Raw genomic sequence first — 19283 nt, forward strand, 5'->3', positions numbered from 1 at the left:
GACCGCCTGTCACGTATAGTGGCTTGAGAAAGTATTCACCCCCGTGGCATTTTTCCTATTTTGTGGCCTTTTGGGGGGGGGGTATCATTTGATTTGATTGACATGCCTACCACTTCGAAGATGCAAAATATTTCTTATTGTAAAACGAACAAGAAATAAAAAATAAAAAAAACAGAGAACTTGAACGTGCATAAGTCAATACCCCCCGCCAAAGTCAATACTTTGTAGAGCCATCTTTTGCAGCAATTACAGCTGGAAGTATCTTGGGGTATGTCTCTATTAGCATGGCAGATCTAGCCACTGGGATTTTTGCCCATTCTTTAAGGCAAAACTGTTCCAGCTCCTTGAAGATGGATGGGTTCCGCTGGTGAACAGCAATCTTTACGTCATACCACAGATTCTCAATTGGATTGAGGTCTGTGCTTTAAAAAGGCCATTCCAAGACATTTAAATGTTTCCTTTTAAACCACTCGAGTGTTGCTTTTGCAGTATGCTTAGGGTCATTGTCCTGCTGGAAGGTAAACCTCCATCCCAGTCTCAAATCTCTGGAAGACTGAAACAGGTTTCCCTCAAGAATTTCCCTGTATTTAGCGCCATCCATCATTCCTTCAATTCTGACCAGATTCCAAGATTCCAAAAACATCCCCACAGCATGATACTGCCACTACCATGCTTCACTGTAGGGATGGTGTTCTCGGGGTGATGGGAGATATTGGGTTTGATCCAGACATAACATTTTCCTTGATTGCCAAAAAGCTCAATTTTAGTCTCACCTGACCAGAGTACCTTCTTCCATATATTTGGGGAGTCTCCCACATGCCTTTTGGCGAACACCAAACGTGTTTGCTTATTTTTTTCTTTAAGCAATGGCTTTATTTTGGCCACTCTTCCGTAAAGCCCAGCTCTATGGAGTGTACGGCTTAAAGTGGTCCTGTGTACATATACTCCAATCTCCGCTGTGGAGCTTTGCTGCTCCTTCAGGGTTATCTTTGGTCTCTTTGTTGCCTCTCTAATTAATGCCCTCCTTGCCTGGTCCATCCGTTTTGGTGGGCGACCCTCTCTTGGCAGGTTTGTTGTGGTGCCATATTCTTTCAATTTTTTAATAATGGATGTAATGGTGCTCCGTGGGATGTTTAAAGTTTCGGATATTTTTTAATATTAATTTTTAACCCTGAACTTTGTCCCTGACCTGTTTGGAGAGCTCCTTGGTCTTCATGGTGCCCCTTGCTTAGTGGTGTTGCAGACTCTGGGGCCTTTCAGAACATGTGTATATATACTGGGATCATATGACAGATCATGTGACACTTGCACACAGGTGGACTTTATTTAACTAATTATGTGACTTCTGAAGGTAATTGGTTGCACCATATCTTATTTAGGGGCTTCATAGCATAGGGAGTGAATACTTAAATATGCAAACACAACTTTTCCATTTTTTATTTTTTTTCATTTCACTTCACCAATTTGGACTATTTTGTGTATGTCCATTATATGAATTCCAACTTATTGTGGGAAGCTTGTAGAAGGCTACCTGAAACATTTGACCTAAGTTAAACAATTTAAAGGCAATGCTACCAAATACTAATTGAGTCTATGTAAACTTCTGACCCACTGGGAATGTGATGGAAGAAATAAAATAAAAAAATTCTCAGCCTCAGAAGCATCTTCATTCACCAAATGTTGTGTGGTTATCTTTACACGTATTCTCCAGATTTATACATAGGGAATTGTTGATATGTTGTCAAATGTTTCTTTTAGATGACCTTTTCTTCCCCCAAATTTGACACATTCATTATATGTACCTTTCCTTAGTATTTAAAAAGTATTGATCCACAATCTCAATCCAAATCCAATCGTATTTGTCACATGCGCCTAATACAACAGGTGTAGCCTTACAAGCCCTTAACCAATCTGCTATCTCAAAGTCCAGTCATGAAGTGTCTTAACAAAATTAAGCCAAAATATTTAGGCTGACTTCGTCAGTGGCCAGAAAACTTTATTAGAATATGTGCGTACTTAATTAGATATAACCTCATTTGTGTCCACATTCAACTGGTTAAAGTTGATTGTGATATGATTCACGGAATAAAAATATCCTATTTGGGTGTGGTGCCTAGCCTTGACCCAAAACGGAGAGACAATGTCAAGAGGTACGGATCTCTTGGTATAATGGTTAAGGTGTTGGCTGGACCCAGGTTCAAGTCCTGGTCAGGGCTGAATTCACTACATCAGTGTCAGAAGTAGGATTGTAGAGAGGTGTGTACATGTGAGGGTATTGGTATAGAGAAGATGTACATTTTTGCCACTTAAAAGGAACAAACGGCTTTATCACTGTGGTGGTACCCTAAAAAGGCACATCTATCTTGTCCCCTAAGGTACACAATTGCCTCTTTTAAGGTACAAACTACAGGGGTACAATTACCTTAGAGAGTACCACTACAGTGGCAAGCTTGTACCCCTTTACGTACAATTCTGTACCCTCTGTTCTGAGCCTGTATGAGCGACCATGAGTGTTTGCGATACTGTCAACTCCGCTCCTCTTTATTGATCTGTAGGATCAGGAGGATCTGTCACTATTTGGTGACCATGCGCTACTTTGAGATGACCATCTTGCTGGTGATCGTGGCTAGCAGCATCGCTCTGGCTGCTGAAGACCCTGTGTGCACCAACTCTGACAGAAACAGGGTAAGTTCCTTACGAATCTGGAATGTTTGTGTCAGTGACGTGAAGATGTGTATTTCCTCTCACGTAATTGTCGGATGCGTTTGTGCTTTTCTAGGTTCTCCGTTACTTTGATTACGTCTTTACTGGAGTCTTCACTTTTGAAATGATCATAAAGGTGAGATACTCAAAGAGAAATGATCATAAAGGTGAGATACTCAAAGAGAAATGATCATAAAGGTGAGATACTCAAAGAGAAATGATCATAAAGGTGAGATACTCAAAGAGAAATTATCATAAAGGTGAGATACTCAAAGAGAAATGATTATAAAGGTGAGATACTCAAAGAGAAATGATCATAAAGGTGAGATACTCAAAGAGAAATGATTATAAAGGTGAGATACTCAAAGAGAAATGATCATAATGGTGAGATACTCAAAGAGAAATGATCATAAAGGTGAGATACTCAAAGAGAAATGATCAATTATGAACCTCCTAAAACTATGCACGGAAATACACTTGTAACGTTTTTTTCAGTGTAGTAACTTATGTTGTCTTATGTGTGTGTGTGTATCTATGTTGCCCTGTGTATGTGGGTGTGTGCTTGTGTCCTCCAGATGATTGACCTGGGCCTGCTTCTGCACGACGGCTCCTACTTCCGTGACCTGTGGAACATTCTGGACTTCATCGTGGTGGTGGGAGCTCTGTTCGCCTTCGCTCTGACGTGAGTCACAATACTTCTGGTGCTGGATTAGTAATCACACTGACTCACTGGCTCACATATATTATACAGTGCACTGTAGCATATCTCCAAATGTATAAAACTAAGTGTCTGACATGCATCTTCTGGTTGATGCCTCGTGCGGTGATATAAATATGACATTTCTTATGTCTTTGTTTAACTCTTTCCCCTCTGACAGGTGAACATGTTAAATATCTTTCAGTCTCTTGTAGGCTAACAGACTAGTAACGTAATCAAGTAGCTAGCTAGCTAGCTAACGCACAAAATGTTCCGTTCTGGGTTGCGAGATTAATGAACTTGTGCTTCTCCCCTGCCTTATATATAGATATGACTGTGTGTTGATTTCTCTGTTGTGGATATGGCTGTAACTGTGATCCTCATTGTGTATCTCTATTTGTTCTTCTATTTCTCTGTTGTTCCTGGGGAATTTATCACTGTTGGGGCTTCCAGGAATGTGATTGGGTAAAGCAAACACTTCTCACTCTCATACTTGTCATGTGCAATTTGTCATACACTTCTCATAGAATTCTCATGTACTTCCCATACTTCTTGTACACGATTCGCCATGTCTTTTGTCTGATACTTCCCACTCAGCTAAAAAGTACAAGTGAATTCATATTACTCTGAAAATGTTCTTTATAGTATTGTTTGTCATTGAAAGATAGATTGAGATCTTTTTTGTTAATGTGTGTGTGTGTGTGTGTGTGTGTGTGTGTGTGTGTGTGTGTGTGTGTGTGTGTGTGTGTACTTGCACTCGCTCGTGCATGTATGCGTGCATGCGTGTGTCTTCCCTGTCCCCACAGTACACTAAAACACATGTCTACATCAACAGGAACAACAAAGGCAGAGACATCAAGACCATCAAGTCCCTCAGGGTCCTGAGAGTCCTACGACCTCTGAAGACCATCAAGAGACTCCCCAAACTCAAGGTAATGTACTGTGTATATGTTAATTTATGTTCATCTGCCAACATGGCAATGTTTAGTAGACCTTGGCTTCTACATTCAAAACTTTCAAGGAATTTCCAGGGAATGTGGGGTTGTACTTTTGATTTGTGCTACCTTGTCATTATGTTATCATCTCTCCTTCTCCTATACAGGCAGTGTTTGACTGTGTGGTGACATCCCTGAAGAACGTCTTCAACATCCTCATCGTCTACAAGCTCTTCATGTTCATCTTCGCTGTCATCGCCGTGCAGCTCTTCAAGGGAAAGTTCTTCTACTGCACAGACAGCTCCATGGACACAGAGAAGGAGTGCCAGTGAGTCAAACACACATATATACACACTGCCCGCTGTTCCCTCTTACAATACGCACACTGGAACAAAGATATACACATTGACCTTACTAATTTATCTCGTCACAATCAAATGAATCAATAAATACCATTAAGTCGTGATCATCCACATACCACCCCATTTTGTGAGTGATCGGAGGAATCCCAACCTCCTCTGGCTCCCTCCCCTAACCACCATTCTGTTTCCTACAGAGGTTATTACATAGACTACGCTCGAGACAAGAAGGAAGTGAAGAAGAGGGAGTGGAAGAGACATGAGTTCCACTATGACAATGTCTGCTGGGCTCTGCTCACCCTCTTCACTGTTTCCACTGGAGAGGGCTGGCCGCAGTGAGTCCCTGATGTTCCCAGCCCTACACTCTTAGAAAAAAGGGTTCCAAAGGGGTTCTTCGGCTGTCTCCCATAGGAGAACCCTTTTTGATTCCAGGTAGAGCCCTTTTTGGTTCCAGGTAGAACCCTTTTTGATTCCAGGTAGAGCCCTTTTTGGTTCCAGGTAGAACGCTTTTTGATTCCAGGTAGAGCCCTTTTTGGTTCCAGGTAGAACGCTTTTTGATTCCAGGTAGAGCCCTTTTTGGTTCCAGGTAGAACGCTTTTTGATTCCAGGTAGAGCCCTTTTTGGTTCCAGGTAGAACGCTTTTTGATTCCAGGTAGAGCCCTTTTTGGTTCCAGGTAGAACACTTTTTGATTCCAGGTAGAACGCTTTTTGGTTCCAGGTAGAACGCTTTTTGTTTCCATGTAAAACCCTCTGTGGAAAGGGCTCATCAAACGGTTCTCCTATGGGGGACAGCTGAAGAACCCTTTTAGGTTCTAGATAGCAACTTTTTTTCTAAGAGTGTATGCTCTAACACCAAATGAATGCCATTTGATAGGAGATTCAGAGAGACTGTTTAGACATTAGACTGTTACTATTCTCTCTTTCTCTATCTTTCTCTCTCCTTCCCTCCAGGGTGCTGCAGCATTCTGTGGATGTGACAGAGGAGGACAGGGGTCCAAGTCGGGGCAACAGGATGGAGATGTCCATCTTCTACGTCGTCTACTTCGTGGTCTTCCCTTTCTTCTTTGTCAACATTTTTGTTGCTCTCATCATCATCACCTTCCAGGAGCAGGGGGATAAAATGATGGAGGAGTGCAGCTTGGAGAAAAATGAGGTACAGGACAGAAAAGCGCCATGTTGAAGACGCACTCCCAGTCTACTGTAGCTTAAACATACATCACTCATACACAAATTCTTACAACACAAATAAATTGCATTCGGAAAGTACTCAGACACCTTGACCTTTTTCCACATTTTATTATGTTACAGTATTATGTTACTTATTCTAAAATGGATTAAATAAAACAAAATCCTCATCAGTCTACACACAATACCCCATAATGACAAAGCAAAATCAGGTTTTAATCATTTTTTGCGAATGTATTAAAAATACAAAACACATACCTTATTTACCTACAGTAAGTATTCAGACTCTTTGCTACGAGACTCGAAATTGAGCTATTTGAGCCTAATGTTTCCATTGATCATCCTTAAGATGTTTCAACAACTTGATTGGAGTCAACCTGTGGTACATTCAGTTGTTTGGACATGATTTGGAAAGGCACACACCTGTCTATATAAGTTCCCACAGTTGACAGTGTATGTCAAAGCAAAAACCAAGGAATTGTCCATAGAGCTACGAGACAGGATTTTTTCGAAGCACAGATCTGGGGACAGGCACCAAAACATTTCTGCAGCATTGAAGGTCCCCAAGAACATTATGGCCTCCATAATTTTTAAATTACTCTTCCTAGGGCTGGCCGCCCGGGCCAAACTGAGCAATCGGGGGAGAAGGGCCTTAGTCAAGGAGGTGGCCAAGAACCCAATGGTCACTCTGACAGAGCTCCAGAGTTCCTGTGGACAACTATCTCTACAGCACTCCACCAATCAGGCCTTTATGGTAGAGTGGCCAGACGGAAGACACTTCTCAGTATAAGACAGATGACAGCCCGCTTAGATTTGCCAAAAGGCACCCAAAGGACTCTCAGACCATGAGAAACAAGATTCTCTGGTCTGATGAAACTAAGATTTAACTATTTGGCCTGAATGCCAAGCGTCACATCTGAAGGAAACCTGGTACCATCCCTACGGTAAAGCATGGTGGCAGCATCATGCTGTGGGGATGTTTTTCAGAGGCAGAGACTGGGAGACTAGTCAGGATCAAGGGAAAGATGAACAGAGCAAAGTACAGAGAGATCCTTGATGAAAACCTACTCCAGAGCACTCAGAACCTTAGACTCGGTGAAGGTTCACCTTTCAACAGGACATTGACCCTAAGCACACAGCCAAGACAACGCAGGAGTGGCTTTGGGACAAGTGTCTGAATGTCCTTGAGTGACCCAGCCAGAGCCCGAACCTGATCGGACATCTCTGGTGAGACCTGAAAATAGCTGTGCAGCGACGCTCCCCATCCAACCTGACAGAGCTTGAGAGGATCTGCAGAGAAGAATGGGAAAAACTCCCCAAATACAGGCGTTCCAAGCTTGTAGCATCATACCCAAGAAGACTCGAGGCTGTAATCACTGCCAAAGATGCTTAAAAAAAGTACTGAGTAAAGGGTCTGAATACTTATGTAAATGTGATATTTCAGGTTTTTTATTTTTTCTTGTAAATTTGCAAACATTTCTAAAAACCTGTCTTTGCTTTGTCATTATGGGGTATTGTGTGTGTAGATTGATGAGGGGGGGGGGGGGGGGGACAATGTAATACATTTTCGAATAACACTGTAAAATAACCAAATGTGGAATAAGTCAAGGGGTCTGAATACATTCCGAATGCGCTGTACAATTACAGGAGTTCATGAAATTGATTCACCTACAATAACCATCTTGGCATCTTGATCAGATATACACTTTATATTGATCACAATACTCGTAACAGATTCATTCCTGATTTGTCCCCCTCTTCTTTTTTGTTATCTCTCCATCAGAGGGCATGCATTGACTTTACCATCAGTGCCAAGCCCCTGACCTGCTATATGCCTCAGAACAGACAGACTTTCCAGTACCGGCTGTGGCACTTTGTGGTGTCACCGTCATTTGAGTACACAGTGCTGGTCATGATTGCCCTCAACACTGTGGTGCTCATGATGAAGGTATGGAACCCATATCTTTTTAACAGAGCTTATAAACATGACATATGTGCAGGCCTTTGATTGAAACTAGTTTCACTCTCAAAGACTCAAATCCATAGGAGAAAGCCCAGTGTGCCCCTGTTTGGCTGATAACAGTTTAATATTACACATCTCAGACTCTTTGTATTAAATATGTTACCCTCTTCTTTGCCATCGCTCTGCAGAGGTTGACATTTATTGTCACGAGCTGTACCCTGTAGGCAGAACTGAGAGGTTTCTACTAAAAACCTATACAAATAGGTTAAAATTGAATTTAAGGTTAGAGTTGGGTATTAGGGTTAGCAGTGTGGTTAAGGTTAGGGTTATGTTTAAACTCAGATTTTATGACTTGGCTAGTAACTATTCTGCAGAGCTGCCTCCAGTACATGAAACATCTCAATAAATGCCAACCTGCTCACTGTTTGATACATCCCGCTATTACCCTGACTGTGTCCTGTTCATCTGCAGTACAACTCCGCTCCGGCAGCGTATGATACAGTATTGAAGCACCTGAACACGGCCTTCACCGTTCTCTTCTCCCTGGAGTGTATCCTCAAGATCATGGCCTTTGGTTTTGTGGTGAGCAAGACAGTAGGACTTTAGTCAACTGTTGGCAAAATGTAATTAACTGATCCAATGACGTGGTGGCATGTACAGACATAATCCTTTCCGTTCAACATTTTACAATGGTGTTCATTTGTCCCCTGACAGAACTATTTTCGAGACACTTGGAACATTTTTGATTTCATCACTGTGCTCGGCAGCATCACTGAGATCATTGTGGACTTACAGGTGATATTTCACTCTAGCTCCCTAACCTTTACTTTATAACAATTCTGATTCCCAAGGTGGTAGTACTGTAAAGCTTTTTCTCTCAGTAAAAACTAGGCTATTAAAGTATACTCACTTCGTTCACTTGAGTGACTTTCAATCAAATCTATCTGCCTATATCTGTCTTTGTCATTTCTCTACCACCTTCTCTCTCCCCGGACCCTCCTCCTTTCGGTATATTCCTTGTCGTCTCCACCTCTCTATATTTCCTATGGTCTGTCTATCTCAGTCAATAAACACGTTCAATATGAGTTTCCTGAAGCTGTTCCGGGCTGCCAGGCTGATCAAGCTGTTGAGGCAGGGCTACACCATACGAATCCTGCTCTGGACCTTCGTACAATCCTTTAAGGTCAGCCATGTTCTCCCCTACTTTTACCATCTCTCATGTCCACTTAATAAATATCCAACTTTGTTCATATACATGGTGTTCTTTTGTATATACACGTCTTTTCTTTGTATGTCCCTGGTCCCAGTACTCTATGATGAACCACCAACCTTTTCTGAGTTAAGATCACTTTCGCAGTCAAATAGCAAGTCGAGAACTACCACTCACAATTTTTTTTTTTTACTTGACTTAATAAATGTAACATTAAACTAATAAAAACAGTTCTGTATGAATGAGGTTTGCCAATATGGTTTGCCAGTAGGTCTAATACATTATCACAGCATATTGGCGATATTCCTGGCCTGCCAATATTGTTCTTCTCAGACCATATTATATTTGAAAACTCAAGCTTGGATAACAAGATAAATCGGTTAGTGTAGCACTTGCGAGGCACAGCTGAGCATAAATTGAAATAATTTGCTAATAATTGACATTTTTATTTTACTGGACTGGTACCTGCATCTGATGGTCATGGTGCTTTCAAGATAACTGGGAACTCGGAAAAAACAAGGTCAAATCATGACGTCAGTGAACTTCCGGTCAGAAAGTCTGTGTCACCGAGTTCAGTTGTCTTGAATGCACTGAAATCGGAAGTAGGAGATTTCCAAGTCCCCAGTTTATTTTAACATGGCATTAGTCTCAGCGGGAGGGAGAGAGCAGCAGAGGGTCTGCCTCTCACCGTCTCATCTCTCTTCTTCCTGTCCTCCGGTGAGACTGACCAGAGAGAGGGCCAGTCTTCCACCTGATGGTGAAACTCCAGTTCAAATCCAATTTTATTGGTCACATACACATGTCTGTGCAGAACAATTTCACAACATATACCAATAGACACAAATCTAAGTAAAAGAATGGAATTAAGAATATATAAATATATGAACGAGCAATGTCAGAGTGGCATAGACTAAGATACAGTAGAATAGTATATAATACAGTATATACATATGAGATGAGTAATGTAAGATATGTAAACATTATTAAAATTACTAGTGAAAGATTATTGGAATCTGTGTGGGAAGCTGGACAGGTAGGATGACTGACAGTGAAGGTGAACAGATGGTCACGGAATGGATGAGACTGAGGCAAGAATTCCTTTAACCATAAAGTGTTATATTTACTGGGTAGTCTGTCTGTGCTGCATAACAAAGGAAACAGAATAACATGTATGAAATTTTAGTTGCCACATTTCTTCAGCCTCCTGAGGTTGAAGAGGCGCTGTTGCACCTTCTTCACCACACTGTCTGTGCGGGTGGGCCATTTCAGTTTGTCAGTGATCTGTATGCAGAGGAACTGGAAGCTTTGCATCTTCTCTTTTGCGGTCCCTTCAATGTGGATATGGCGGTGCTCCCTCTGCTGTTTCCAGAAGTCCACGATCATCTCCTTTGTTTTGTTGACATTGAGTGAGATGTTATTTTCCTGGCACCACACTCCCAGAGCCCTCACCTCCTCCCTGTAGGCTGTCTCGTCCTTGTTGGTAATTAAGACTACTACTGTTGTGTCATTTGCAAACTTGATGATTGAGTTGGAGGCGTGCTTGGCCACGCAGTCCTGGGTGAACAGGGAGTACAGGAGGGGGCTGAGCACGCACCCTTGTGGGGCCCCTGTGTTGACGATCAGAGAAGTGGAGGTGTTGTTTCCTACCTTCACCACCTGGGGGGGCGGCTCGTCAGGAAGTCTAGGACCCAGTTGCACAGGGCGGGGTTCAGACCCAAGGACTCAAGCTTAATGATGAGCTTGGAAGGTACTATGGCATTGAATGCTGAGCTATAGTCAATGAACAGCATTCTTACATTGGTATTCCTCTTGTCCAGAGGGGATACGCAAGTGTGCAGTGATGGCGATTTCATCGTCTGTGGATCTATTAGGGCGGTAAGCAAATTGAACTGAGTCTAGGGTGACAGGTTAGTTAGAGGTGATATGATCCTTGGCTAGTCTCTTAAAGCATTTCATGACGACAGAAGTGAGTTCCTATGACAGATGTTGTTCCTATGACCAGAGAAAGTGAAATACTCCTCGATTTTAAAATAGACACGATGAGCTGCTGCAAGTGCAACGTTAGCGATACACTTGGCTACTCATTCATGTGGAAGTAGAGAGAAGCCCGTTTTATGTTTTGTAATAGTGTTGAATAAAAAAGTGTTGACAGTGCTGGATAAAACCTATACATGAACTCACTCACAAAAACAGCAGCTCTTTGCTGTATTTGACAGTCTCTCTCCAGTCAAGGTTTTAAAAGTTATGAAATCTCACATAGGCTAGTATCAAACTCTGCTGTGGGCAGGGTCGTGGAAGCTGTAGGTAGGCATGGTGATTTGAGCTATCCGATTGGCCAGCAGAGTAGGCGCACTTGATTTAGCCACAGATCTCCCGCAGTTTGTATTTTCAGACAAATGGAATGGTTCAAAAGGGAGCACTTTGCCTACCCAATGCGCAGGGCTTCTAAATCAAGTGCATCTGCCGTCAACAGCGCAACACACAAAAAAAAGGAGCTTTAAGCCTTAATCATTGGCTTTTCTACAGAAGTGTTTGGTGATCGACTAGGAATGCCTTGAAGATCGACCCGTCTGGTTGGTGACCACTGACCTGCAGTAGGCTGCCAGAGTGTATGCTATTGGGAAAACCAAATAATAATGTATCTCTTTGTATCTCTTCTTCTCTCTAGGCCCTTCCTTATGTGTGTCTGCTCATCGCAATGCTGTTCTTCATCTATGCCATCATTGGGATGCAGGTAAAGCATCCAAACGCTTATATGCTTTACAATGGTAACTTCAGCCTCAAAGGCTTGGATCATCAACTAGATTCAGCAGTGGATGATCAGGGAGCCGGAACATACACCAATAGTTACCAAGAAGCCCAAACAGATATAATATTTGACTAAAACATAATTGCTTCCAGGGGCGCAACTTTCACTGGTGACATATCCCCCACGCGTTCATATTCCCTCAAGTTTTATCATTGGAAAAGGACCATGCAGACGCCTCTGAGCAGTACCCCTCACTTCTAAAAACAAAGTTACGCCCCTGATCGTTTCAAACCATGTTTACATTTGTATACCATCCCTTATATCTCTCTATTATACGTGGTCTATACTTTGGAACAGATGTCCAAAATTAAAATCAGTTGGAGCTGATTTGTTAGTGTTTTTACAGTCTTTACAGCCATGCTCAAAGGGAAGTAGTATCATGTTTTTTTCTCACCTGATCCACACAAGGTGTTTGGAAACATCAAACTGAACGACGAAAACCACATCAATCAGCACAACAACTTCAAGACCTTCTCCGGTGCGCTGATGCTTCTCTTCAGGTGGGCGCATTGAGAAGGACTCGGAAGCTGAACTGAGATATTCTAAACTATAAGTAGATGATTATGCTGACTGATGATGAATTAATATATATTAATAGACTAACTGGTTGATCAAATAATTGCTTGCTTGATTAATTCATTGACTCATTGATTAACTCATTGATTGACAGGAGTGCGACCGGGGAGTCATGGCAGGAGATCATGCTATCGTGTCTGGGGGGAAAGGAGTGTGAGCCAGACTCCTCCATGGCACCCATGACCATGTCCCCTGACCACGAGGGAGGCTGTGGTACTGACTTCGCCTACTGCTACTTTGTCTCCTTCATCTTCTTCAGCTCCTTCCTGGTGAGGACGCTCCAGAAATACACTTTTTCTCCTTACCTCCACTATCTGTCAGTTCTCTCTCTCTCTCTCTCTCTCTCTCTGTCCATCTTACTGATACACAAAGTACATTTAATTGTGCTACACAAATACACTTTCTCTCCACTCTGTCAGCACTCTCTGTCCATCTTTTTCATTCTCATACTTAAAAGCAGTTATTTTTATTGTATGCATGCATGCACATGTGCACATCAGTATAGCACATACTGTCTATTTGTACATACACACATGCCGTCCTTCACACGTCCTCTCCTCTTGTGTGACTGTGTAGATGCTGAATCTGTTTGTGGCTGTGATCATGGATAACTTTGAGTACCTGACCAGAGACTCTTCCATCCTGGGGCCTCATCACCTGGATGAGTTTGTCCGTGTCTGGGGAGAGTACGACCGCGCAGCATGGTGAGAGATAAGAAACCCACCATGTCTCAACTTTGCCCAGCAGAGGGCAGTGTATTGATTCACCAAAGACTAAATAGGCCTAAACTGCATTTATTCCTGTGCAAGATTTGCCAACTTGTTCTGTTTCAAATTTACACCAACTCGTAATGAATGCCTCTACCAATTCCTTTTTTCCTCAACTCATTCTCTCTCCTTCCTCATCTTCTCTGTTTCTTCCGTAGTGGGCGTATACACTACACTGCCATGTATGAGATGTTGACCCATATGTCTCCACCCCTTGGTCTGGGGAAGAAATGCCCCAGAGGTATGGCCTACAAGGTATGGGAGAAACACTTATTTTCTTCTTTTTCATTTGTTGTTTTACTGTTGTTTACTCTCCCTCTCCCTCCCTCTCTCTCTCTCCACAGAGGCTGGTGTTGATGAACATGCCAGTGGATGAGGACATGTCAGTCCACTTCACCTCCACTTTGATGTCTCTCATCCGCACCGCCCTGGAGATCAAGATCGCACGAGGTCAGGGAATGAGTTGAGTTTGAAACCACCATGCATCACTGCATCTGCATGCGTTTATCCAGTTTAGACATGGTCTTCCATCTTAAGCCTGGAGATCCACACATCCTAGGGATGCAGGCTTTTGGTTCAGCCCATTACTGGTAACACACCTGATTCAACTTAGAAATGGCTTGATGACTGGTTGAGTAGTTGAATCAGGAAATTTAGCAAAATCAACTATTTCCACTGCCTGTGGAATGGATGAATAAATATCTATTTTATTGTGCTCCAGGTGGGGAGGACCGAGTAGCTCTGGACACTGAGCTACAGAAGGAGATCAGTGTGATATGGCCGTACCTCCCCCAGAAGACCCTGGATGTACTGGTGCCCATCAACAAAGGTCAGACCCACGTTAGGGAGATTTGGAGAGGTAGAGCTGGTAGGCAGTCAGTCACTCAATGACTAGCAATCTAACTGTGTTTGTGTCTTACAGATTCCGACATGACAGTAGGTAAGATATATGCCTCCATGATGATCATGGACTACTTCAAACAGAACAAAGCCAAGAAGCTGAGAGCACAGCTGGAAGCACAGGTCAGATGTACACACTATATCAACATCATATGTACTGTATAAAACTCACTTCTCTTTTGTATAAGATTATCATGGCATCTGATCTGTTGACACAACCCAGTGCCTGCAGTGATACATTGCTTGGTGTGGTCTCCTCTACAGAAGGCCAGCCTGATGCCGTTCAAGAGGCTGGATGCCTCAACTCTCTCTGAAGACATTCTGTACAATGCCCATCCCCTGCCCTGCATGTCCCTCAGTGCCGGCTCCGCCCTGTGAGTCAATCCATGCTCTGTGTGTGTGTGTGTGTGTGTGTGTGTGTGTGTGTGTGTGTGTGTGTGTGTGTGTGTGTGTGTGTGTGTGTGTGTGTGTGTGTGTGTGTGTGTGTGTGTGTGTGTGTGTGTGTGTGGTGTGCGTGCGTGCGTGCGTTGTGCCTTTAGTAAGTATTTGACAGTATTTCCTGTGGGGCTTGCCTCCATCTGTAGGACCAGAGGAGGCCTGGTGGCGTTGAGTCCTCTCTCCCAGGACCTGTTCGCCATGCAGCCCATGACCTCTGACCAGGACACCAGCAGTCAACACTCCAGGGTAAGGAGAAGTACCAAGGACTACGTACTGTAGAAACTTATCACAGGAGTACTGTATATCACACTAAACTAGCACAGGCACCAACACATAGTACACCAACAAAGGAGCCTTTATATAATTTAGTAAGCGTACAATGATTGCTCTATAAGTCCCTTTGCTAGGAGCCAAAAGGAAAAAGGAAAATCACAATGATATAGTAACTATGGGCAGAATATGAAATACTGCACAATGAAAACCTAACCTCCTGTGGTAAAGCTCATTATCAAACCAAACATAGACAACAATGAATAAATGACACATCTAGTAGAAAGTGTTAGGGCCAGTTGTTTTAGTTGTTTTCTGTGTTTTTTCCCCTATTATCTTGCAGGGAATGCTATTTGTTGATCAGTGATTCTACACCTCACTTTGCTCAAGCCGATCCTCCTCAATGGACTTGGCAGTTGTAGCAAAAAGTTGTTCAATTAGGCTATGTTTATACAGGCAGCACAATTCTGATCTTTTTTTTAGAGCTGATCTGATTGGTCAAAAGACCAATTAGTGAAAAAAGATCATAATTGGGCTGCCTGTGTAAATGCAGCCTAATTGAGCCATCTTTAGCTACAACTTCCGAGTCCATTGGAGAGGATCGACTTGAGTGAGGTATAGAGTCACTGCTCTACAAATAGTGGGCTGCTTAAACGCAGCCCCAGAGGCAGTTTAAGGGGAGAGTCAATGACCACATTTACACGCACACCAATACCCCATTATTATTCGGGATACTCAAGTATTCTGTTTTTGAGTTGACTCATATAAACATCCTATCCAATAACTGGAAAAAGCCTATATCCTGGTTATGAGAAACTCGGAGAAGATGCCTGGGATATTCTGATCTAAAACGGGATACTGTGTAAACATCTTATCCTGTTTACTGTGCAGGCTCAGTTTCGCATATCACGCGTATTGTGTGAAGATGTTTTCATCTGATTGTCAAACAAACACATCACTTCAAAAAGTAGTCAACCTGTGCAGTTCGAGCCACCATAATAATTCAATAATAATTTAGCTTATAATTAATTTACTACTTGCTACTTCCACTGCTATGTTCACCTGTAATTTAGACAAGTTTCTGCTATACAGTTGAAGTCAGAAGTTTACATACATCTTAGCCAAAAACATTTAAACTCAGTTTTTCACAATTCCTGACATTGAATCCTAGTAAAAATTCCCTGTCTTAGGTCAGTTAGGATCACCACTTTATTTGAAGAATGTGCACAGTCAACTTAGAATATGTAAACTTCTGACCCACTGGAATTGTGATACAGTGAATTATAAGTGAAATAATCTGTCTGTAAACAATTGTTGGAAAAATTACTTGTGTCATGCACAAAGTAGATGTCCTAACCGACTTGCTAAAACAATAGTTTGTTAACAAGAAATTTGTGGAGTGGTTGAAAAACGAGTTTTAATGACTCCAACTTAAGTGTATGTAAACTTCCGACTTCAAATGTCATTTCCGACACTGGACATATTATAATTTTCTGACATTTGGTAGGACATTTGTTTACCATTTGATACATGCAGCTTCTCTTTTGTCAAAGTAAAATAGGGCTACCAGAATGTCTTACATCAGTAGAATTCATGCGTTGGTGATCTAGTTAACACCAGTAAAGTTGTCTGTTTGTTTAGGGACCGGGGAGAAAACGCAATAACTCAAACAGTGGAAAGATTTACCCTGTGCAAAATGTCCAAATGTCATCAGTTTGACTGGTTTTAAGGAAATGAAGAGCTGAGAAAACGACGAAACACCTTTCTGATAAGGCTTCAGTTCGTCTTGGGTGCATATTTCATGTGGTTGAAATACTGTCTGCTTGCATAAGTGTCAAGGATTACACATTACAGGCACATTTGTGTTTTCTCAAGAGATGCTGAAAGAAGGAAATATTTCTCCACTCGTGTTCCTGAGACAAAATTAACATTTGTTATATAATTTCACTGCATGAAATTCATATTTTTATTTTCTTTTGGAAAAGTTTTATTGTTGAATTTCCTTTAAAAACAGCCAATTTTTGTACGGAATTTTATACACACAAAAACGGCATAAAAACATAAAACACAGCATTACATTTAAATTTGTTAAAAAGTACATGTTAAAAACAATAGAAATAACCATGAATAAAAGTACTTTTCCTTGTAAAAACGTCAAGAAATTCATAATTCTGGGTAAGGTGTTGGCTTGACAGTTGCTGGACCTGGGTTCGAGTCCTAGTCGGGGCTACCCCACGAATTTGCTACAACACACTTCCATGGTTGGTTTAATTGACTCGCCCCTTAAACAGCACCTAATTTACCAATTTTTAGCTACAAATTGAGCAAATTGAGGTGTAGAATATCTGTTCTACAAATAGTATTTCCTGCCAAATAACAGGCTGTTAATTAAGATTTGAAGAGCTACGCCTCCCCTGGCTTAGGCGATCCACCACATCAAACACTCACGCGCAACCAGATATTGATTGATGGATTGGAGACAACTTGTGTCAATTAAAAAGATTTCCTAGGATTTTCTACCTGCAGCAAACCTAGTGGATAATGCTGGAAATACCGGTTAAAGAAAAACATTTATAAAAAAGCAACTATCCCTAGTAATGGTTGAATGAAGATACTAGTAGTGCATTGCCAAGTTGTAGTCCGGTTAGTGGAGGAAAAGAGACGTTGTCATTCTCAGTGCTCACTGTACTGTTTCTATGCTGTTTGGTTGAACTGGTCTGCAGTGTACTTTTTGCCCTATAGGAATCTGTTAGTGTTTGCCTTCTTCTATGTATATTTTCACTGGGGAATAACATGACTGGCTTTAAAGCAGGTGAACTTGTCTCAGTACGTTTGGTGCATCCAGATCTGTACTTGCATGAGTGTATGTGTAACAACAGCCCGATAGTTGTTCTGTCCTCTCTCTCCTCATTTATTGTAGTAGCGATGTGCTTATGTCGCCGTCTCCTTACACCCTCTTACTCTTTCTCCTACTCATGTTTCACCCAAACCTTCTGGGGTCAGTCTCCTTGTTGTCATTGGTTGTTAATCTGTGGCTCTTTGGCTGGAATGGCTTCTGATTGGTTGGTGATGATGGAATGGCTTAAATTCTCTCCCAATTGCAGAAAGGCACTTGCAAATTATTACGATGTAACATTGGCCGAAACCCTCCTTGGCTGGAACCCCAAAAGGCAGTTAGTACCGGTATTAAATTGACCAGCCTGATCTGTACTGTACTCTATCTCTCCCCTCGCCCCTCTCTCTGTCTCTGGTCTCATATAGGTGAGTCTTGGGGAGTTCAGTGGGTTGATTCCTGACTCACTGCAGCTCCCGTTTGGCAAGGGGCTGTGTGTACGGGCCTCCTCTATGCCCCGTCTGGCTGTAGAGCCACAGGTACAGCCCTCTGACCACACTGACTCCTCCAGGGGCCAGAAGGGCCCGGGCAGCAAGGGGGCATCAGAGTGTGACGTGCATGTTTGTTTGACAGAGGACGAGGACCAGACTACACTGGTTGTTCCGTTTGGAGAGAAAAATGGGTTTATGTATCTTCTGTTTGCTGCTGGGTTTCTGGAGAGGGATAATCAACATGGATGTTTCAAAGGAATGCTAGCGTTTCAGAATGGTGTTTGATTGATCCTGGGTTACTGGTATGTTTTGTCTCTGTCTTCCGCTAAACAATGAGTTGAAGAGTAAAATGAAGAGGTGCAAGCATCCTACTTGACCTGTTCATTTCCTGGAATATTGAGCATGGAGATGGATAAAAACAGAGAATGCTGCATGGATCGACAGATGGATGGATTTCTTTGAAAATAACAAAAACCTATTTCATGGTACATGCGGGTATTTAGTTGTGTCTCCTTCTGTGTGCGTGCAGACGGAGATGGCCAGTGGCTCCATTAAGCGGTCCTCGTCCACTGTGGCTGACCAGAGGGTTAATGGCCTGTGGCAGGAGGAGAAGAAGAGTCCTGATAGACTGTACAGACCACGCCACAAGAGCTACAAGGCTGCCGGTCAGTCTCCACTCTCCAATTTCCACTCATGTGACCTCTCCTCTTATCTCTCCCACTGGCATGATGAGGGGTGTTACTGTGTGGTTATTGTTTATATGTGTTTATATGTGTTTATATGTGTTAAAATGTCAAGTTCTCTTCTCCGCATTTTCCCTTTCTTTTCTTATGTCTTTATCCTATTTTCAAGTGCCACTTTTCCTTTTCTTTTCTCCTAAGTGCGTCAATGATCTACAGTGTTACAAAAATATCTATATATTCTTATCTTGCTTTCCCTCTCTGTGCTCCTTTCCATGGTCTTCCTCCTCCAGTCTCCCGGTCAGAAAGAAAGAGGCAGTTGGACACAGAGAAGGAGCGCGGGAGGTCCAAAGAGCGCCGCCACCTCCTCTCCCCAGACACATCCCGCTGTAACTCTGAGGAGAGGAATCTGCAGCCCTCATGCTCCCCTAGCCGAGAGCGCACACACCCCCTGGACAAACAGGTAG

At 42.5% G+C, this 19283-nt stretch overlaps 1 protein-coding gene across 2 annotated transcripts in view; it reads left to right on the top strand.

Annotated features, from left to right (window-relative positions):
- The window catches only part of LOC110508606 (voltage-dependent R-type calcium channel subunit alpha-1E), a 94339-nt gene that overhangs the window by 72615 nt on the left and 2441 nt on the right, over positions 1 to 19283 (top strand). The window contains exons 23-47 of one of the 2 annotated variants that reach the window (XM_036966537.2): positions 2556 to 2685; positions 2780 to 2839; positions 3279 to 3385; positions 3854 to 3865; positions 4236 to 4332; positions 4503 to 4663; positions 4892 to 5029; positions 5646 to 5847; positions 7663 to 7827; positions 8314 to 8424; positions 8557 to 8637; positions 8906 to 9025; positions 11721 to 11786; positions 12270 to 12361; positions 12532 to 12706; positions 13014 to 13141; positions 13363 to 13459; positions 13549 to 13654; positions 13926 to 14033; positions 14127 to 14227; positions 14369 to 14478; positions 14689 to 14788; positions 18074 to 18184; positions 18666 to 18801; positions 19110 to 19279. In XM_036966537.2, coding sequence (XP_036822432.2) covers positions 2556 to 2685; positions 2780 to 2839; positions 3279 to 3385; positions 3854 to 3865; positions 4236 to 4332; positions 4503 to 4663; positions 4892 to 5029; positions 5646 to 5847; positions 7663 to 7827; positions 8314 to 8424; positions 8557 to 8637; positions 8906 to 9025; positions 11721 to 11786; positions 12270 to 12361; positions 12532 to 12706; positions 13014 to 13141; positions 13363 to 13459; positions 13549 to 13654; positions 13926 to 14033; positions 14127 to 14227; positions 14369 to 14478; positions 14689 to 14788; positions 18074 to 18184; positions 18666 to 18801; positions 19110 to 19279 — 2884 coding nt within the window. Of the gene's footprint in view, positions 1 to 2555; positions 2686 to 2779; positions 2840 to 3278; positions 3386 to 3853; positions 3866 to 4235; positions 4333 to 4502; positions 4664 to 4891; positions 5030 to 5645; positions 5848 to 7662; positions 7828 to 8313; positions 8425 to 8556; positions 8638 to 8905; positions 9026 to 11720; positions 11787 to 12269; positions 12362 to 12531; positions 12707 to 13013; positions 13142 to 13362; positions 13460 to 13548; positions 13667 to 13925; positions 14034 to 14126; positions 14228 to 14368; positions 14479 to 14688; positions 14789 to 18073; positions 18185 to 18665; positions 18802 to 19109; positions 19280 to 19283 lie in introns of both variants that reach the window. The other variant, XM_036966538.2, reaches the window with a different exon arrangement.

This window comes from Oncorhynchus mykiss, chromosome 28 (assembly GCF_057628025.1).
Source record: "Oncorhynchus mykiss isolate SJ-2025 chromosome 28, ASM5762802v1, whole genome shotgun sequence".
Classification (NCBI taxonomy): domain Eukaryota; kingdom Metazoa; phylum Chordata; class Actinopteri; order Salmoniformes; family Salmonidae; genus Oncorhynchus; species Oncorhynchus mykiss.